This window comes from Capricornis sumatraensis, chromosome X, assembly GCF_032405125.1.
Source record: "Capricornis sumatraensis isolate serow.1 chromosome X, serow.2, whole genome shotgun sequence".
NCBI classification, from domain to species: domain Eukaryota; kingdom Metazoa; phylum Chordata; class Mammalia; order Artiodactyla; family Bovidae; genus Capricornis; species Capricornis sumatraensis.
Window position 1 is genome coordinate 92961908 of NC_091092.1, and position 22786 is coordinate 92984693.

At 40.8% G+C, this 22786-nt stretch overlaps 1 protein-coding gene across 3 annotated transcripts in view; it reads right to left on the bottom strand.

Moving 5' to 3' along the window:
* PFKFB1 (6-phosphofructo-2-kinase/fructose-2,6-biphosphatase 1) overlaps nt 1–12130 on the bottom strand; it is a 127493-nt gene extending 115363 nt beyond the window's left edge. For all 3 annotated transcript variants that reach the window (XM_068963027.1, XM_068963026.1, XM_068963028.1), the window contains exon 1: nt 12024–12130. In XM_068963027.1, the coding sequence (XP_068819128.1) occupies nt 12024–12120 (97 nt within the window). In that variant the 5' untranslated portion in view covers nt 12121–12130. The remainder of the gene's footprint in view (nt 1–12023) is intronic.
* Nucleotides 12131–22786: the final 10656 nt, after the last annotated feature.

Below are 22786 nucleotides of genomic sequence, written 5' to 3' on the forward strand. Positions count from 1 at the left end.
GTTCCCTATAATGAAAAGGACGTCTTTTTTGAGAGAGAACCAGAGAAAGAGCCTATTAAGAAGAGCCCTCCTGGGGTCAGAGCTAACCTCAAAGACTACCTTTGCCAGAGTTTAATTGGATTACACTGCTGAGCAATGTATGCTTTAAGGGCATTGTAAAATATAATAGCAATCAGCTTGTAATTTGTGAATCCCAGAATGTAACACCAAATGAAACTGATAGCTTTATAGAATAATCAGGGAAAAAGATAGTCAAAGTGAGCCTGAAGGCTTTGCCTTCCAAGTTGCTGCTATTGTTGAGTCACTTCAGTCACGTTCAACATTGTGTGACCCTATGGACTGCAGCCCACCAGTTTTCTCTGTCCATGGTATTCTCTAGACAAGGGTACTGGAGTGGGTTTCCATGCCCTTCTCCAGGGGATCTTCCCAGCCTAGGGATCAAACCCAGGTCTCCTGCATTACAGGCAGATTCTTTACCACTGAGCCACCAGGGAAGTCCCATGGCTTCCAAGAAGTAACACCAAAGGTTTCTCACTGCAGAGAAATAAACTTCACTAAAATAGGCTAATCAAGTCACAAAGTGAAGAGTTACAACTCAAACACACAGGAACAAATGAGCAGAATCAGACAATAAATATCAATATAATAAACTTTATATATGTGCTCTCTTTAATCTGCTCAGCTTCTTTAAAACATAAAATTTTGTAAAACAATAATAATATATTGGGGGTTTTAGCATGTAAAGATATGATATGTATGAAATAATAGCACAGAAAAGAAAAATGGAATATAGTTATATAAGGGTAACATTTCTATATCTAACTGGAATTAAGTTAGTATAAATCTAAAGTAGATTCTTCAAGATCTCTTCAAGAAAATTAGAGATACCAAATGAACATTTCCAGCAAAGATAGACACAATAAAGGACAGAAACAGTATGGACCTAACAGAAGAAGAAGATATTAAGAAAAGGTGGCAAGAATACACAGAACTGTACAAAAAAGATCTTCACAACCCAGATAATCACAATGGTGTGATCACTCACCTAGAGTCAGACATCCTGGAAAGTGAAGTCAAGTGGGCCTTAGGAAGCATCACTAGGAACAAAGCTACTGGAGGTGATGGAATTCCAGATGAACTGTTTCAAATCCTGAAAGATGATGCTGTGAGAGTGCTGCACTCAATATGCCAGCAAAATTGGAAGACTCAGCAGTGGCCACAGGACTGGAAAAGGTCGATTTTAATTCCAATGCCAAAGAAAGGCAATGCCAAAGAATGCTCAAACTACCGCACAATTGCACTCATCTCACATGCTAGTAAAGTAATGCTCAAAATTCTCCAAGCCAGGCTTCAGCAATATGTGAACCGTGAACTTCCAGATGTTCAAGCTGGATTTAGAAAAGGCAGAGGAACCAGAGATGAAATTGCCAACATCCCCTCTATCATCTTAAAAGCAAGAGAGTTCCAGAAAAAACATCTATTTCTGTTTTATTGATTATGACAAAGCCTTTGACTGTGTGGATCACAGTGAACTTTTGAAAATTCTGAAAGAAATGGGCTTACCAGACCACCTGACTTGACTCTTGAGAAACCTGTATGCAAGTCAGGAAATAGCAGTTAGAACTGGACATGGAACAACAGACTGGTTCCAAATAGGAAAAGGAGTATGTCAAGGCTGTATATTGTCACCCTGCAGAGTACATCATGAGGAAGGCTGGCTGGATGAAGTACAAGCTGGAATCAAGTTTGCTGGGAGAAATATCAATAACCTCAGATATGCAGATGACACCACCCTTATGGCAGAAAGTAAAGAAAAACTGATGAGCATCTTGATGAAAGTGAAAGAGGAGAGTGAAAAAGTTGGCTTAAAACTGAACATTCAGAAAACTATGATCATGCCATCCAGTCCCATCACTTCATGCAAATAGATGGGGAAACAGTGGAAACAGTGGCTGACTTTATTTTGGGGGGCTCCAAAAATCACTGTAGCTTGTGACTGCAGCCATGAAATTAAAAGATGCTTACTCCTTGGAAGGAAAGTTATGATCAACCTAGACAGCATATTAAAAAGCAGAGACATTACTTTGTCAACAAAGATCTGTCTAGTCAAGGCTACAGTTTTTGCAGTAGTCATATATGGATGTGAGAGTTGAACTTTAAAGAAAGCTGAGCATCGAAGAATGAATGCTTTTGAACTGTGGTGTTGGAGAAGACTCTTTAGAGTCCCTTGGACTGCATGGAGTTCCAACCAGTCCATCCTAAAGGAGATCAGTCCTGGGTGTTCATTGGAAGGACTGATGCTGAAGCTGAAACTCCAATACTTTGGCCACCTAATGCGAAATGCTGACTCATTTGAAATGACACTAATGCTGGGAAAGATTGAGGGCAAGAAGTGAAGCGGACTACAGAGGATGAAATGGTTGGATGGCATCACCAACTCAGTGGACATGAGTTTGTGTGAACCCTGGTAGTTGATGATGGATAGGGAGGCCTGGTATACTGTGGTTCATGGGGTCACAAAGAATTGGACACGACTGAGTGACTGAACTGAACTGAAAATAGATTTTAGTAGTTAAGATATATATGGAAAGCCCTAGAGCAACCACTATGGAAATATCTCAAAAATATGTAGTGAAAAAATATTTAAAGAAATTAAATATAAAACTAGGTAAAATTAACACAAAAGAAAGGAGGAATATGGGGAAAAGACATAATGTATATAGAACATTTTAAAATGGCACATTTAAATCCAACTGCATCAATAATAATATTAAATATTAATGGATCAAGCAATCTAAGAAAGAGGTGGAAAATGTCTGACTGGATTAAAAAGAAAAAACAAGGTCCGGGTTTATGATGCCTACAGAAAATACACTTTAGATTTTAAGATACAGATAGATTAAACGTAAAAGAATGTAAAAAGTATATCACAAAAAGAGCAACTGGAAGAAAGATGAAGTGGCTATACTAATATCAAATGAAAAGATGTTAAAAAACATTGCTAGAGATATGTAGCAATCAGTGTAGAACTCTGAGACCTTGGTCTTGTTTTCAGTAAACATCCCACTCCATGTCCTCAAATCCTCTAATGTGTCTTTAGTCTGATAAATTATCAGCACTCAGATCAAGGAAAGGGCAGTAATTAGCTTCTGTTCCAAATGCCTGGGAAAAACAACCAGTGATCATTAATCTTAAGCCCATATATCTGGTAAAATGTCTGCTAAGTCACTTCAGTCATGTCCAACTCTGTGCGACCCCATAGACGGCAGCCCACCAGGCTCCTCCATCCCTGGGATTCTCCAGGCAAGAACACTGGAGTGGGTTGCTATTTCCATCTCCAATGCATGAAAGTGAAAAGTGAGAGGGAGGGAAGTCGCTCAGTTGTGTCCGACTCTTAGTGACTCCATGGACTGCCGCTTACCAGGCTCCTCCATCCATGGGATTTCCCAGGCAAGAGTACTTGAGTGGGGTGCCATGCTCCTTTATTCAGGCAAGCAGGGGCAACAGTCGGCCTAAGGACCAGGCTGACTAGGTGGCGTTAGAAAGGGTGAGGACTTAATCCAAGGATCGAGGGAAGCCATAAAGATGTTAAGTATCTTGACTTTTACATTGATTGGGTAGACATCCATGATTTAAGGAAGGATATAAAAACTGCTATAAGTCCCACCTTGGAGGCGGGGGGACTCTTTACCCCCAATCAGGGTCTATGCTGAGAGCTTTGTACTTTCCTCCTCTTTAATAAATCCTATTTGCTTGCTACCTTGAGTGTTTACTCATGGATTCCATTCTTTGGCTCCATGGACAAGAACTCAGATTCCCATCTCACTGAGAAGGGACAGGTATTAGCTGTGAAAAGACAGTCTGAAGGGACAGGTATAAGGAGCTCCACAACTAGGAGTGTCTTCAGAACAATCCCAGGACATTACAGAAGCAAAGCATCATTGTTCACTGGCGGGCAAGGGGACAGAGTCACCATTTCAAATCCTCCCCCAACCCACCAGCATCTGCAGGCAGTGAGAGGAGTCCTTTTCTGAGCAGGGAGGGCTATCAGGTCAGGGTCTCCTCTGCCCTCTGGAGCTCTGGTTGCCTGAGCACCAATCATCCCAAAGCCTCCTTGGGAATCAGCACTGGGTGCCTCTCTCTGGGACAAGAGTCTGCCAGTGCTGGTGGGGACTGAGTGCTAAAGTGTGGGGTTGGGAGAACTGATTCAGGGAGAGGAACATGGTTGACTGTGTGGATACAGCAAAGGGAACAGGAGGGAAAGGATGCACAGCCATGAATGCTCCTAGACAAGGCATAGTGTGCCTGGAAACTGAGGCACCACTGTTGAGATACATGTATGGGGGCTAGGTCACCATCACCTCCACACGCCAGAAACTGCCTCTACATGCACTGTTCAGTTCAGTTCAGTTCAGTCACTCGGTCATTTCCGACTCTTTGTGACCCTATTGACTGCAGCATACCAGGCCTCCCTGTCCATCACCAACTCTAGATCTTACTCAAACTCATGTCCATCGAGTCGCTTATGCCATCCAATCATCTCATCGTCTGTCATCCCCTTCTCCTCCCACCTTCAATCTTTCCCAGCATCAGAGTCTTTTCAAATGAGTCATCTCTTCTCATCAGATGGCCAAAGTATTGGAATTTCAGCTGCAGCATCAGTCCTTCCAATGAATATTCAGGACTGATTTCCTTTAGGATAGATTGTTTGGGTCTCCTTGCAGACCAAGAGACTATCAAGAGTCTTCTCCAACACCACAATTCAAAAGCATCAATTTTTAAGCACTCAGTTTTCTTTATAGTCCAACTCTCACATCCACACGTGAATATTGGAAGAAACCATAGCTTTGACTAGACAGACTTTTGTTGGCAAAGTAATGTCTCTGCTTTTTAATATGCTGTCCAAGTTGGTCATAGTTTATCTTCCAAGGAGTAAGCATCTTTTAATGTCATGGCTGCAGTCACCATCTGCAGTGATTTTGGAGCCCAAGAAAATAAGGTCTGTCACTGTTTCCATTGTTTCCCCATCTACTTGCTATGAAGTGATGGGGCAAGATAGCATGATCATAGTTCTTTGAATGTTGATCTTTAAGCCAACTTTTTCACTCTCCTCTTTCACTTTCATCAAGAGACTCTTTAGTTCTTCTTCACTTTCTGCCATAAGGGTGGTGTCCTCTGCATATCTGAGGTTATTGATATTTCTCGCAGCAATCTTGATCCCAGCTTGTGCTTCGTCCAGCCTGGCATTTTGAATGACATACTCTGCATATAAGTTAAATAAGCAGGGTGACTACATATAGCCTTGATATACTCCTTTCCCAATTTGGAAAGAATCAGTTGTCCCATGTCTGGTTCTAACTGTTGCTTCTTGACCTGCATACAGATTTCTCAGAAGGCAGGTAAGGTGGCCTGGTATTCCCATCTCTTGAAGAACTTTCCTCAGTTTGTTGTTATCCACACAGTCAAAGGCTTTGGCATAGTCAATGAAGCAAAAATAGATGTTTCTCTGGAACTCTCTTGCTTTTTCAATGATCCAACGGATGTTGGCAATTTGATCTCTGATTCCTTTGCCTTTTCTAAATCCAGCACTGTGGAGCTAGCTTATCTAAAACTGACTGTTGGTCCCTGCTACTGCAAGCAACTATTGGACACCCCAGTCAGTGAGTAAGTGTGCCCCAAGAAGCCACTACTGATGCTGAGCAGGGCCCTGTGGGACGCCTGGCATGGAGGCCTTTTTGTCCCTCATTTCCTATAGACAAGACTCCAGCCTCCATGATCTCTCAGTTCCAAAGGTCAGAACAGTTGCTAACCAAAGGAGGAAGAGCAATGAAACCTGAGGCAAGATTAATGGACCAGAAAGGCTCATCAAAATTAGGAGACTGGACCATCTAAGACCTTGCACACACCTTAATTGTGTTGAAGAAAGAATACAAGACTGTTATTGCATTTATCCTTATCACAAACTCCTACCTGACTATATAACCTTTCCCTACTCACCAAGATTTGCAAGACGGCAGTGCAAAAGGACATGCACTCATCTTCTCCTGTGAGAACTACAAAATTACAACTCACTGCTGAACAACAGTCAACAGGAGAATGTTGGATCCCACCAAAAAGATACCCCACATTCAAGGGCAAAGGAGAAGCCCCAGCAAGATGGTAGGAGGGGCAAAATCACATTTAGAATGAAACCCCATACCAGCCAGAAATGCTTGGAGGGCTCAAATAAAACCTTGTGCACAGCAAGAGACCCCACAGAGAAAGAGCCAGTCCTGCCTTTGCATGTTTGAGTGTCTCCTGTGGAGGTACAGGCCTGGCAGGGGCTCTGGATGCAGGACACCTGGTTATGGCATAAGCCCTCTTGCAAGAGGTTGCCATCAACCCCACCATAGAGCCACCAGAACTTACACAGGACTGGAGAAGCAGACTCTTGGAGGCCACAAACAAAACCTTTTGTGCAACAGGACCCAGGAGAAAGGAGAAGTGACCCCACAAGAGACTGACCCACACTTGCACATGATTGTCCAGGAGTCTCTAGTGGAGGCATGGGTCAGTGGTGGCCTGCTGCATGGCCAGGGGCACTGAGTGCAGTGCGTGCACTGGACCTTTTGAAGGAGCTCAACATTATCTTCATCACCTCCACATTAGTTTGGCCTCAGGTCAAATAACAGGGAGGGAACACAGCCCCACTCATCAACAGAAAATTGGATTAAAGATGGCCCTGCCCATCACACAAGACCCAGTTCCCCCCGTCCCCGACCAGTCAGTCTCTACCATCAGGAAGCTTCCATAAACCTCTTATCCTTATCCATCAGAGAGCAAACAGAATGAAAACCACAATCACAGAAAACTAAACAAACTGATGACATGGACCACAATCTTGTCTAACTCAATGAAAGTATGAGCCATGCCATGTAGGGCCACCTAAGACAGATGAGTCATGATGGAGAGTTTTGATAAAACATGGTCCACTGGGGAAGGGAATGACAAACTTGAGAACCCCATGAACAGTATGAAAAGGCAAAAATATAGGACACTGAAAAATGAACTCCCCAGGTCAGTAGGTGCCCAGTATGCTACTGGAATAAAGTGGAGAAAACAACTCCAGAAAGAATGAAGAGATGGAGCCAAAGCAAAAACACCTACTTGGGGATGTGACTGGTGATTTAAGTAATGTCTGGTGCTGTAAAGAACGATATTGCTTAGGAACATGGAATGTTAAGTCCATGAATCAAGGTAAATTGGTCAAATGGGAGATGGCAACAGTGAACATCAACATATTAGGAATCAGTGAACTAAAATAGACTGAAATGGGTGAATTTAACTCAGATGACTATTATATCTACTACTGTGGGCAAGAATCCATTTGAAGAAATGGAGTAGCCACCATAGTCAACAAAAGAGCCCAAAATGCAGTACTTGGATGCAATCTCAAAAATGACAGAATGATCTCTGTTTGTTTCCAATGCAAAGCATTCAATATCACAGTAATCCAAGTCTATGTCCCAACCAGTAATGCTGAAGAAGTTGAAGTTGAATGTTTCTATGATGACCTACAAGATTTTCTAGAACAAACACACAAAAAAGATGTCCTTTTCATTATAGGGGACTGGAATGCAAAAGTAGGAAGTCAAGAGATACCTGCAGTAACAGGCAAATTTGGCCTTGGAGGACAGAATGAAGCAGGGCAAAGGCTAACAGAGTTTTGCCATGAGAATGCACTGGTCATAGCAAATACCCTCTTCCAACAACACAAGAGAAGACTCTACACATGGACATCACCAGATGGTCACTACTGAAATCAGATAGATTATATTCTTTGTAGCCAAAGATGGAGAAGCTCTATAGAATCAGCAAAACAAGACTGGGAGCTGACTGTGGTTCAGAGCATGTCAAATTCAGACTTAAATTGAAGAAAGAAGGGAAAACCACCAGATCATTCAGGTATGACCTAAATCAAATCCCTAACAATTATACAGTGGAAGTGAGAAATAGATTCAAGGGATTAGAGATTCTTCTCAAGTGTAGATTGAACATCCTCTAGGATGACTATCTTTTAAAAGTGGACAAAACCAGCTGTTAGTGAAGATATAGAGAAATTAGAATCCTCATATGTTGCTTTTGGAAATATAAAACATGAATCCACTTGAAAAACCAGCTTAGCAGTTCTTTAAATCATTGTATTAATAGACATAATTACCAGAGGACTTAGCATTTCTACTTCTATGTATATATTCAAGAGAAATGAAAAATGTGTCCACCCAAAAACTTGTACACAAATGTTCATGGCAACATTGTTCATAATAGGCAAAAGTGGAAACAAACCAAATTTCCCTCAATTCATATTTGAGTTGGCTAAACAAAATGTTGTATATCTATATAATGGAATATTATTCAGCTTTGAAAAGGACTGAAGTATCTACACATGCTACAACATGAATTAACTGAAAATATTATGCCCAATGGAAGAAGCCAGATACAAAAGAGCATGTATTGTATGATTTCATTATTGGGAAATGTCCAGAATAGGCAAATCTATGGTGACAATAAGTAGATTTTAGTGGTTTGCCAGTGGCTAAAGGGAGGGGGAATCTGGAATGACACTAAAGCGTATGGGGTTTCTTTGGAGAGTGTGATGAAATGTTTTGGAATTAGTAATGATGGTACATAACCACATGAATATACTAAAAACTACTAAGTTGTACACTTTAAAATAGTGAGTTTTATGGTATGTGTATTATATCTCTATCATAAACATTTTTCTTATAGGCCATCATTTAAAAGTCTATAAATGATGGAGAGGATATGGAGGAAAAGGAACCCTCCTATGCTATTGGTTGTAATGTAACCTGGTACAGCCACTACGGAGAACAGCATGGAGGTTCCTTAAAAAGCTAAAAATAGAGTTGGCATATGATCCAACAACCCCATTCCTGGGCATAAACCCAGGGAAAAATCTAATTTGAAAAGACACATGCCTCCCTATGTTCACAGCAGCACTATTTACAATAGCCAAGACACAGAAGCAACCTAAATGTCCATCAACAAATGAATGAAAAGAAGAATGAAATAATACTGTTTGCAGCAACACGATGAACTTAGAAATTATCATGTTAAGTGAAGTAAGCCAGACAGAGAAAGACAAGTGTCATATATCACTTATAAGTAGAATAAAAAAAAATGATACAAGTGAATTTATTTACAAAACAAAAATAGACTTACAAACAGAAAAGAAACATGGTTACCAAAGAACATAGTGGGAGTTAGGGGAGAGATAAATTAGGAGTTTGGAATTAATATATGAAACCCTATATAAAATAAATCAACAACAAGGGCCTACAGTATAGTACAAGGAACTATAATCAATAACTTATAATAACCTCTAATGAAAAAGAAGGTGCAAAAGAATATATAGAATATATATATACATACATATATATTCTGAATTGCTCACAGTTGAAACTAATACAACATTATAAGTTAGCTACACTTCATTAAAATGGTAAAAACATTATTTGAAAGTGTATAAATGATTTACCAGGTAAATATAAAGCTAAATAAAGCAAATATACATATAATAATATCAGAAAACATTGTAGGACAAAATGTTAATTATACTAGATTAGCAGAAATTTCCTTACACATTGATAAATATTCAGTTTACCAGAAATATATAGCAATTCTTAATTTGTAGCTATTTACAAAGCTTCAAAATTGACATAGTTACAAGGAGACATCAACAAATTTTTCATATCAATAAGCAGACAAAATCCTGGGAGAATACTAATTGAAGTATATAGTATTCTTAATCGAATTGTAAAATGTATATTTTTTTCAAGTGCTCATGGAATTTTTACCAAAAATTACCATATGTTGGTCCATAAAGCAAATCTCAATAGACATCAAAAAATAGAAATCATACAGTTTGCTCTTGAAGAAGGATGGAATCAGACAGGAAATGGTAAGGGCACTGATCTAGCAAAACAGAAGCTGGCCCAAGGGTTTGGCACCAATTTCTAGATGACTCCTTCTGTGTCAGGCATTAACTCTTCAGTTGCTAGATGATAATCTATAGGTCTTAGCAGTCCTGAGAAAGGGACTGAGGTGGCCAGGGCAACTGAGTGATATAGAAACTAAGAAAGCCCTGAGCAGTGTCTATTTACCAAATAGTCCGGAAATACTTTAAAAATTCATATGTCCATACAACTGTGCATCTGTGGAATACGAGTCTGTTTCGTATGACAATTATAGCATCAGATACTTACTTTCAAAAGGAAGAAAGTCTGAAAATTAATAAGCTGTGCATTCAACCCCAGAAGTTAAAAAAGAAAAACAGAGTAAGTCCAGAAAAAGTAGAAAAAAAGAATAATGATGAGGAAAATGGCTAAATAAAAAGCCAGAGACATATCAGAAAGAATCAGAAGGCCAAAAGTTGATTATTTTTAAAAATTTGTAAAAGGGACAAACTTATGGCAATATTGATCAAGAATAATAAAAAAAGAAGGTACAAATAAACAAGGATAAGAGGATATAATTGCAAATGAAATTGAGATTTTAAAAATATGGATATAAGTTTATGCAAATAAATTTGAAAAGTGATGTGAAATAGAATAATTCCTAAAAAAACATAATTTAACAAAGCTGACAAGAAGGAATAGCAAACTTGAATGATTCCGTAACTATTCAAAAGATTATATCAATTTTTTTTTCTTACAAAGAAAACACTGGTCTGATGTTTTTACCTGGAAGTTGTGCCAAATATTTAAAGAACAAATAGTTCCTTGGATAACCTCTGTCAGAAAATAGAATGAAAGGAAATAGAGAGTGGCTTGCCTGCTTGCCAGCTTAACCCAATAGCCCCTTAGAAGGAATAAAAGTGGCTTGGTGGGTGAGGGTGGGATGTAATTTTCAGTCTCATCTGGGCTCCTTGATCTCCAGATGAGTGATTGAAACTGCTGATGGAGAGGAAAAGGAAGAACAGAAGGCTAGGTTTTTTTTCCCTCTCTCCCTCCATCCATACCCTCCATTCTACATAGTATATTTAACATCCTACATCTTCCTGGATCTTCCTCTCACTAGCTGTGAGCCTGGACCTCTTCTAGCATTAGCATAGTGGAAGCTTGGTCAGCTGGTCCTTAAGATGTCTGGGTCCCACAGTCCATAGCTGTCTTATCTCCACCCACCTTATGGCTCCTCAGGTCAGAATTCTTGGGCTGTAAACACCTTGATCTGCAAACTGTCCCCTGTTATCTATGGGAAATGGTATAATCTACTTAAAAAATATATTTACAGGTTTTGTTTGCTTTCCCCCTTTCTTAATTTTTCAAAGTGGACATTACACCAGTAGTCTTTCCCTGGGTGTCTTCTCCCTCAAATTCCTAGAGCAGCAAATGTGTCCATATGTGCCATGAAGGTAATGCAGGAGGCAGGACACCAGCCTTTTCCAACCCAGTTAGGCAGGACACCCTTTCCAACCCAGTTAGGCAGGACACCCAGCCTTTTCCAACCCAGTTAAACCCAGTTTCTCAAGGAGGAGCAAAACTGACCAATGATATGGAACTGTTGTGTACCCAACACCTGTCCTCTAAGAAACAATGCCAAGAATTTTATTTCACCCAAGAGCTATCAGACAGCACAAATTTCCAGACATTTCACTGAGGTCACCAAAATAAAACATTTAGGCAAACACTGATGTAGAACAGTCAGATTTCAAACAATAAGTATTCCAAATAAGCTCCAGATAAAAGAAAAAATTCTTAGTCAAAAATCCCTCTGATTAAGATGGTCTTTATGTAACCATCATTCTTTCCCTGTATTCACCTCTCTCTTTCTGTTTTCCTTTCTCTCCTTCTTTCTCTGTTTTTGACATTAGCATCTTGTTACCCTGCAGCTATTTCATCCTGCTGCTCATCTATTCCAACTTTCAGGTTGGGGTGGGGATGGACAGGGGGCCATGTCCTTTGATCTTCTACACCCATTCTACCACCACCACCTTGAAGCCCACAGAAGCAAACCCCACTTACAGCCCCTCCTCTGTTGCAGCCTGCTGTTGCCGTTGTTGTGTGGAATCCAGATCTTCTGCAATCTGGTTTGGGTGAGCTCTCCCATCTCTTGAGACATCTTAGGCGTCACAGCTAACGACACCACTATCCACAAGGTACCCGGCCTTACTTTGTCTTATTAGCTCTCTCTTCTTTTGCTGTGGCCACAGCAGGTGGTGGACAGAGTTGGGACAGGGAGGTGTGCTGGGATTCTGAGCCCTTTTGCAGCCTATCTCCAGCCTCTCTCTTGTCTCCTAGTCCTTGCCTTCCTCTGCTCTTGTATGTACCATTGAGGGCTTGGGTGCAGAGGAGAGGTTGGGCAGAGGTCAGCAGAGGCCTCTGAACTCCAAGGGCTGTGTACATAGGAGATAAGTTGGAGCCCAGCAAGGAAGGCAGCCAGCAAGACAGCCCAGGTCTGGCCAGTCACTTCCCTCCAATGAAGACAGGACTAGTAGAGTATGCAAATAAAAGACTGAAGATCATGTGCTTATGTCCTGTGTGGGGTGGGGAGGCAAAGGTGATGGAGTCAGATCTCAGCAGCTTTCATAGCTTTGCAGTAAAAAAAAACAGGCCCAAGCAGAATGTCAAGCTCCAGCCCATCCACATCAGAAATACAAGATTCCCAAATACAAACACACAAATACAATGTCCTTACTGAAAAAAATGTTTTGATATAGCAATCATTGTCCCCAACTGGAAGTGGAAGGTTTACTGCCTCAATGCCCTCCCAAAGGCACTACAAACCTTTTCTTCCCCTGAATGCAGCTACCTTTCCTATTGAGGGTCCTGCTTTCCTAAAATGTGAAAGTGTGCTTCCTGGGACCCTCTCAGAGAGATGGGGACTGTTTGATCATCTTTATGCTCTCTCCAGCCAAGGCTAAATAAATCAGAGTAAACCTGACACCTTGGGAAGAGATGTGCATGCAGCCATTGCTAGGGAAAGTGACAGTATGATTGCCAACTGTCATCAGGTCCTCTAGGCAGAAAGGAATTGTGATCTGACTCAGAACTTGACTAAAGTTTTTCATGTCAAGCCATGAGGATGGAGGCCTGGGGGGAGGCTGCAGCAAGCAGACTATGGGGAATAGGAAGCAATGGCCTCAAAGTAGGACAAATCCATAGACCAGAGCCATCCTACTCAGAATTATCTTCTTTACCCTCCCCCTGATTGTTTTGAAACTTTTATGTGTAAAACTCATCTAACAGCATAGCTTACTTGGAAGATGTTCAAGTGTGCTCTTACTTCATTCTTTTGCAACCTTCCCACCCCTTGATAAACCTCCAGTGATTGGCTACATGGAAGCTCAGTTTCTTCCTCTGAGCTGGGCAACACTGGGCTGGTCTCTTGGGGATATAAATCTCCAATTCCTGACCTCCAGTGCTCTCAGCTCCACTTTGCCTTTTAAGAAGTTCCCTTAAATACATTCTCAGCATCCCAGTCTACCTAAGGGTTAGAGTCCCTCCAGTTTCTGTGTATAGATCATACCAAACTTTCAATACATTTCAGATCCTTCCCTTCTAAATGAATCTCTTGAGGCAGTGGATCACAGTGGTTAAAAGCATTGGGCTCTGGAGCCATGCTACCTGAGTGGAATCCCACCTCTTCCCCCTTGCTAGGAGACCCTGGGAAGAACACAACTTTGCAGTGCCCTGGTGAAATACTTTGTGTTTTCATCTCATAAGCGTATCTTAGTGTAGTTGAAGATTCGGTATGTTAACACATATAAAGTAATCTGGGAAATGTTCAATATATATTATGTAACACAGTGATTCCCTCTGTGAAGTAAAAAATCAATCACCTCTTTGGCTAATCTACAATTTATAATGTGATGGTGAGAATTCAAGGAACCGCAAAAGAAACTTACAAAATTATGACAAAGGGTTAACATTTGTAATAAAGAACTCATGCCAATCAATTAGAAAGATGAATTCGTTTTTATTTTTTTGGTTTTATGATACAGAAGACCCCTAGAAATCATTTCATTCAACTCTCTCAGGTAAGAAAATAAAGGCCTGAGAGGGGAAGTATTTTCTTAAGGTCCTATAGCAAATTAAATCTCCAAGTCAAGAATAAAACACTGGGGATCTAACTTCTCCAGTCCAGGGTTTTTCGTTGGTTTAACTGATAAAAATAGCTTGATTTAAGAATGTGGTCCTCCAGATTAGCTCATAACATTTAGAGTCCTAGACCTAGACTTTGGAAGAGGTACAATTCTCTTAATTCTAATAAGTCTCCTAACTGTATCACTCTGCTAATGCTAATAATCTTAATAATAATGCTTTACAATTATGCTTTCCAAGGCCCACAGAGAAACATATTCTTTTTCATAGTTGCTCCTTCCAAACATTCTCACTAGCCTCACAGGGAAACTGAGGTCTCAGGAGGGGAAGTGGCTCGTCTGATGTAATCAATCTAGTCATATGAACCCCTTTACTATGTTTACAATTTTGTCCTCATGACTCTGCGTGAAAGATAATTTTAGCAGCAGGAAATCTGAGATAGGAGCTTAGCTGACTTTTGACAAGGTCTGAAAGGCAAACTTGGGGTCCAGGCTGAAAATCCACATTAAAATTGCCTGGAACTAGCTCTGTGTGTGTGTTTGTGTGTGTATGTGTATGTGTATGTATGTGTCTGTTTGTCTGTGTGTTTAACCACTGTTATCCATTGTGAGCCCCAGAAGTAGGAAAACTCAACAAGCTTTATGGAAAGGCCTCAGCCCTGACTCTTCTCAATCAAACCTACTTCTACAGTCATTTATCTCTTTAAACTCCCATAGCTAAATTGTACCAGCTGACTCACTGGGCCCCCAAACTCACTGTGTACTTTTTTGCCTCTGTGTGTTTGCTTAGCCTGGAATGCCTTCCCTTCCTTTCCATTCTCAGTGAAATATGACTCAATTTTCTAGGCTGGGCTCAATTCTCACCTCCTCTGAGAAGGCTTGGCTTTGGTTCTCACATTGCTTATATGCTTCTGTTTGTCTGAGCAAGTATCAACCTGTGTTTTACCAGTCTACTTTCCTACTAGATTCTGAGCTCCTTAAGGATAGGTACTGGATCTCAGTTATCTGTGATCTGTTTCCAGATGTCCAGCTCAGGCCTTGCTTAATCTACATCTCTCTGCCTGGATGAGATGAACATGTGTACAAATAATCCCCATTCAACAAGACAAATTTTATAAAAAGGGAGTATTCAGGGAACTGGAAGTGAGGGAAATAACCTGGTCTGAAGGTAGAAGCAAAATGGCTGTCTGAGGAGGCCTTCAAAATAGCTGTGAAAAGAAGGGAAGTGAAAAGCAAAGGAGAAAAGGAAAGATATACCCTTTTGAATGCAGAGTGCCAAAGAATAGCAAGGAGAGATAAGAAAGCCTTCCTCAGCGATCAATGCAAAGAAATAAAGGAAAACAATAGAATGGGAAAGACTAGAGATCTCTTCAAAAAAATTAGAGATACCAAGGGAACATTTCATGCAAAGATGGCCTCAATAAAGGACAGAAGTGGTATGGACCTAACAGAAGATATTAAGAAGAGGTGGCAAGAATACACAGAAGAACTATACAAAAAAGATCTTCACAACCCAGATAATCACCATGGTGTGATCACTCACCTAAAGCCAGACATCCTGGAATGTGAAGTCAAGCGGGCCTTAGAAAGTATCACTATGAACAAAGCTAGTGGACGTGATGGAATTCCAGTTGTGCTATTTCAAATCCTGAAAGATAACGTTGTGAAAGTGCTGCACTCAATATGCAAAAAAATTTGGAAAACTCAGCAGTGGCCACAGGACTGGAAAAGGTCAGTTTTCATTCCAATTCCAAAGAAAGGCAATGCCAAAGAATGCTCAAACTACCGCACAATTGCACTCATCTCACATGCTAGTAAATTAATGCTCAAAATTCTCCAAGCCAAGCTTCAGCAATATGTGAACCATGAACATCCAGATGTTCAAGTTGGTTTTAGAAAAGGCAGAGGAACCAGAGGTCAAATTGCCAACATCTGCTGGATCATTGAAAAAGCAAGAGAGTTCCACAAAAACATCTATTTCTGCTTTATTTCCTATGCCAAAGCCTTTGACTGTGTGGATCACAATAAACTGTGGAAAATTCTGAAAGTGATGGGAATACCAGACCACCTGACCTGACTCTTGAGAAACCTGTATGCAAGTCAGGAAGCAACAGTTAGAACTGGACATGGAACAACAGACTGGTTCCAAATAGGAAAAGGTGTATGTCAAGGCTGTATATTGTCACCCTGCTTATTTAATTTATATGCAGAATACATCATGAGAAACGCCTGGCCGGAAGAAGCACAAGGTGCAATCAAGATTGCCAGGAGAAATATCAATAACCTCAGATATGCAGATGACACCACCCTTATGGCAGAAAGTGAAGAGGAACTAAAAAGCCTCTTGATGAAAGTGAAAGAGGAGAGTGAAAAAGTTGGCTTAAAGCTCAGCATTCAGAAAAAGAAGATCATGGCATCTGGTCCCATCACTTCATGGCAAATAGATGGAAACAGTGGAAACAGTGACTGACTTTATTTTTCTGGGCTCCAAAATCACTGCAGATGGTGACTGCAGCCATGAAATTAAAAGACGCTTACCTCTTGGAAGGAAAGTTATGGCCAACCTAGACAGCATATTAAAAGGCAGAGACATTACTTTGCCAGCAAAGGTCCGTCTAGTCAAGGTTATGATTTTTCCAGTGGTCATGTATGGATGTGAGCGTTGGACTATAAAAAAAGCTGAGCACTGAAGAATTGATGCTTTTGAACTGTGGTGTTGGAGAAGACCTTTGAGAGTCCCCTGAATTGCAAGGAGATCCACCCAGTCCATCCTAAAGGAGATCAGTCTTTGGTGTTCATTGGAAGGACTGACGCTGAAGCTGAAACTCCAATACTTTGGCCATCTGATGCAAAGAGCTGACTAATTTGAAAAGACCCTGATGCTGGGAGGGATTGGGGGCAGGAGGAGAAGGGGATGACGGAGGATGAGATGGCATCACCGACTCATTGGACATGGGTTTGGGTGGACTCTCGGAGTTGGTGATGGACAGGGAGGCCTGCCATGCTGCAGTTCATGGGGTCACAAAGAGTTGAACATGACTGAGCATTGAACTGAACTGAAGGTAGAAGGTGGTAGGAGGATCTAGAGAGTTTCTCAACTCTGAATGGGGCAAAACAAAAAGAACTAAAGAATGAAGTCCCTTCACTCCCCAAAATGATCCAAATAACTGGTTATGGAAAAAGAAAGTTTCACTCAGTATCAGAAATTCACTTACCCTAACTCAAGACTAAGAGTTGAACCACAAATTCTAATTTGGGATTAACTGTATGGAGGAAAGCATAAAGTGTGACTTCCTGAGGCATGCAGATTCTGATCATCCTCCCAAAGTATGGAATTCATGGAAGAATTTCATTAAAAGCAATATCAAGACAGTACTGATGGGTATCAAAATCACAAATAGAGTCTCTTTATTGGTAATTCTTGGAGTGTATGGATGTTAATGCCTTCGTGTTAGAGTGAGGAGGGGAGATTGTATGCTTATAGATCAGATGTCTATATGTGTATATTAGGCCTTTTGTGGCAGCAGCCTAGGAGCAATTTCCTTCTTAGCCACTTCCCTGACCTACTATCCCCTCACTACTTTCAGCGCCATGCCTGGAGCCCAAGGTGTGCACTCCACAGACCACAGTCACTCAGGGAGAAGAGAGTTGTGGGTGGTATTGCCTGTGGAGGCTACAGAAAAGGTAAGATCACTAACACAGAGCACAGAAATCCTGAAATATTTCCAAAGAGCTTTGGTTCCTCTCATCCTACTATTCTTCACCTTGTTACAACCCTCTGAGGGAAATAGGATAGGGACTTTAATTTCCATTTTAGTGAGGAGGCTACTGAAGCCCAAAGAAGCTAAAAGCTTGTTCAAAGTGCCACAGCAAACCAGTCCTATTTTATACACCAGTTGGCAGTTAAGAAATATAATATCTATCAACTGGACTAGACCAAGTGAGAGAGACTTCTAAAAGTGCTAAGGAACTGCCCTTTGGGCCAGTGTTCCCCAAAGACAGGTCAGAATGGATGATAGATAATGAGATGTAGAAATTATATTAATCCCAAACTTCCCATACACTTTAGTGAAAAATTCAAGTGACTGCCTACACTAAGAAAAATTTCCAGAGAGCCTAAAGAATGGATTTATATTTGTATTAACTCCCATCTATTTTTCTTCTGTCTCACCTACCTGTTCTCCTAGAGGTTTTTTCTTCCATCACTAATTATCTGACACACGACTCTTGCATTTAGACCCCAAAGCAGGTCCAGAGGGTGGAATCAAACAGGGAGTCTGGAAGTGCTTGTTGGTTCTCTTGGAAGGCTGGAAAGTTCCCTTGGTAAGAAAGGCAGTGTACCCGCTGTTGAAATATCAGCTGTTGTAGTTGCCAAAGAAGTTCCTGAGTCATCCGGAGCCTTTTCTCTTCAGGCCAACCCCGAAGGTCAGAACTAATATTAACGAGCTACTGCAGAATGGGGAAATGAAAACCAGCAATGGAAAGAGGCAAGATCTGGATTTCCTTAGGGCTGTTTCATATTGGTCTTCAGTGCAAATTGACATGATCCCTTACTGGAAAGTGATTTGGCAATAGGAAGTTAAGAGCAATACAAATGTTCATTTCCTTTGTCCTAATTATTCCACTCTTAGGACTCAGTCCTAAGCTTATAACTACCAAAACATGAAAAAGCTTAAAGAACCAGCATTTTAATTTTAATTGCAAGGGTATTTTCTGATGGCAACAACCTTTAAGTCCATCAGAGGGAATGTAACCTTTAATTCTTCCAAGGAGAAAAGCAGCTCTTTAGGTATTTTTTGCAGACATTGAGGATGATGGTTGGAATTCCTGGGGAAAAGTAATTATACTGCAATTCTGGGTGAGGAACCTAAGGATGCAAAGTTATACTTTCCCCTGGATACTGGGCAGGTCTATTATCTCTATTCTTATGTTCTCAGGAAACAAGTCACTAACCTGCTGATGCTCTTGCTTGTTCATTCATTCAGCAAACATTTATTAACTCCTAACATGTGTTGTGTGCTATATTAGGAGATGGGACTAATGAGATGAATCAGACATAGTCATTGCTCTCAAGCTGCTGGCAGTCTAGTGATGGAAATAGAAATCAGTGGTAGCTGTGCATTGTAAGTGCTATGACAGAATGGACGATAGGGTGGTGTGGGGGCCCAGAGAAAAAATGGTGCATAGGTGATTATTAAAAAAAAAACAAACAAAAAACAAAAAACTTACTCAGGAAAGTATTCCTTGAGCTGATTAAGATATGGATTGAATCTTGGCTCTACTACTTCTGTGATACTGATTCAAATTCACTGAACCTCTCTTATTTAGCCTTAATGTCCCTTACAAAGTTGCTCTGACAAAGAAGTGAGATAAATGCATATGGAAGAGCCTTGGGTTATATTGGGAAACAGTGCTGCTCTGGACATGGATAATCCTCTTAGATTCTCTGGGTCTTGATTTTAATCATCTGAGAAATGAAGAGAAAGTACTGTCAGGTAGCATCCTAGGGATGCTATAAAGCCAAAGAAAAATAATGGCTACAGGGTGGGCTGGATGAAACTTCCCCATCTCCCTCTCCCAGCCCAATAAAGCCAGAGGCCCTCTCCTAAGTCTTACTCCATTAGAGTGCTTCCCCACCCCTTCATTTTCCCCATGGTTTATTCAAAAGGTTCAGTACTATTTTGCAGCCTGCCCCCAATACACTTTGATATCTTCCCATATAAATGCACATAGAACATTTCATTATCCTCTCCTTTTCTTAACAAAAATTATTTTACATTGGAGTATAGTTGATTTATAATATTGTGTTAGCTTCAGGTGTATAACAAAGTATAGCATATACATACATCTATTCTTTTTTAGATTCTTTTCTCATATAGATTATTACAGAGTATTGAGTAGAGTTCCTTGTGCTGTACAGTAGGTCCTTGCTGATTCTCTATTTTATATATTATAGTGTGTATATGCTTTTTAAAAATTGAGGTAAAATTTGAGTGCTCAGTCATGACTGTTTGTGACCCCTTGATCTGTAGCTTGCCAGGCTCCCCTGTCCATGGGATTGTCCCAGCAAGAATACTGGAGTGTGTTGCCACTCTCTCCTCCAGGAGATCTTCCCAACCTAGGGATCAAACGCGTGTCTCCTATGTCTCCTGCACTGCAGGTAAATTCTTTACCGCTGAGTCACTGGGGAAGCCCAAGGTAACATTTGCGCAACATAAAGTTAACAATTTTAAAGTGCATGATTCAGTGGGATTTAGTACATTTTGCAATGATTTAATTTATCTGAAAAATCAAAAATAGATAAACACACAGGGAGAGAAAGCAAATTGATGGCATCCAGGTGCTCGTGGTGAAGGGCATAGGGACTAACTGCTTAATGGGTATGTGTTTCCCTTTAGGTCATGTTTTGGAACTAGGAAGAGGTGATGGTTCCTCATTCATTATTATTTTTCATTATGGTAAAATATACATTGCATAGACTTCCCTGGCAGCTCAGATGGTAAAGCATCTGCCTACAATGTGGAAGACCCAGGTTAGATCCCTGGGTCTGGAAGATTCTCTGGAAAAGGAAATAGCAACCCACTCCAGTACTCTTGCCTGGAAAATCCCATGGATGGAGGAGCCTGGCGGGCTACAGTCCATGGGGTCACAAGGAGTTGGACACAACTGAGCAGGCATGTGCTCACACACCCACCCAACCTCCCACCAAACACACACATATTTCCCTGTATATATGTACCACAATTTCTGTATCTGTTGATGGATATCTACATTGCTTCCATGTCTTAGCTATTGTAAATAGTGCTGCAATGAACATTGGGGTACATGTGTCTTTTAAAATTGTGGTTTTCTCAGGGTATATGCCCCGTACCAGGATTGCTGGGTCATACGGTAGCTTTATTCCTAGTTTTTAAAGAAATCTCCAGTGTTCTCCACAGAGGCTGTATCAACTTACATTCCCACCAACAGTGCAGGAGGATTCCCCTTTCTCACACCCTCTCTAGTATTTATTATTTGTAGATTTTTTTTTAATGATGGCCATTCTGACCAGTATGTGGTGACACCTCATTCTAGTTTTGATTTGCATTTCTCTAATAATAAATGTTGAGCATTTTCTCATGTGTTTATTAACCATCTATATGTCTTTGAAAAACTGTCTGTTTAGGTTTTCTGTGCATTTTTTGATTGGGTTGTTTGTTTTTCTGATATTGAACTGCATGAGCCACTTGCTTATTTTGGAGATTAATCCTTTGTCAGTTGTTTCATTTGATATTATTTTCTCCCACTCTGAGGGTTGTCTTTTCATCTTGTTTATGGTTTGCTTTGCAAAAGCTTTTAAGTTTAATTAGGTTCCATTTGTTTATTTTTGCTTTTATTTCCATTACTCTAGGAGTTGGGTCATTACTCTAGGGACTTCTCTGGTGGCTCAGACGGTAAAGTGTCTGCCTGCGATGTGGGAGACCCAGGTTCGATTCCTGGGTTGGGAAGATCCCCTGGAGAAGGAAATGGCAATCCACTCCAGCACTCTTGCCTGGAAAATCCCATGGACGGAGGAGCCTGATAGGCTACAGTCCATGGGGTCGCAAAGAGTCGGACACAACTGAGTGATAATTAATTAAGGAGCTGGGTCATAGAGGATATTGCTGTGATTTATGTCCAAGAGAGTTCTGCCTATGTTTTCTTTAAGAGTTTTACAGTTTCAGGCCTTACATTTAGGTCTTTAATCCATTTTGAGTTTATTTTTGTGATGGTGTTAGGAAGTGTTATAATTTCATTCTTTTACAGTTAGCTGTCCATTTTCCCAGCACCACTTATTGAAGAGACTGCCTTTACTCCATTGTGTATTCTTGCCTCCTTTGTCAAAGACAAGGTGCTCATAGGTGTATGGGTTTATCTCTGGGCTTTCTACCTTGCTCCACCCATCTATATTTCTGTCTTAACACGCTTACTTTCAATTACTTTTGGGCAAAGAGGGCAAGACCATACAGTGGAAAAAAGACAGTCTATTTAGCAAGTGGTGCTGGGAAAGCTGGACAACCTCATGTAAATAAATGAAGTTAGGACACTCCCTTATATCATACACAAAAATAAATTCAAAATGGCTTACAGAGTTAAATATAAGACATGACACATTAAAACTCCTAGAAAAGAACACAGGCAAAGCATTCTTTGCCGTAAATCCTGATAATATATTCTTAGATCAGTCTTCGAAGGCAAAAGCAATAAAGCAAATAAACAAATGGATCTAATCCAACTTAAACGCTTTTGCACAACAAAGGAAACCATAAACAAAAGGAAAAGACAACCTATAGACTGGGAGAAAGTAACTGCAAACAATTACCAACAAGTGCTTAATTTCCAAAATCTAGAGCCTTTCTTACTGCTCAGGCCTTCAGCCACAAAGCTCCCTTTGCTCAGTCTGGCTTCCGCGTTTACACGCTGAGTTATTCCAGACACTCCCAGCTCCCCACCTCAAAGGGTTCCGGGTACCAAGGGGTGCGGTCTGAACACTAGGGGCGGGGGTTTTGGTCGCTGCGTGCTTCCGCTGGCTGCGCGGTTCCGCTTAAGGCTCTGCCACTTGAATAGTGGTGAAATCTCGTTTGTAAGCAATCAAAAGCACCAAAGGGACTTTTGAGCAGAGTAGAAACGGAATCAGACTCAGGCACACGAGCCAGTGTTGGGTGG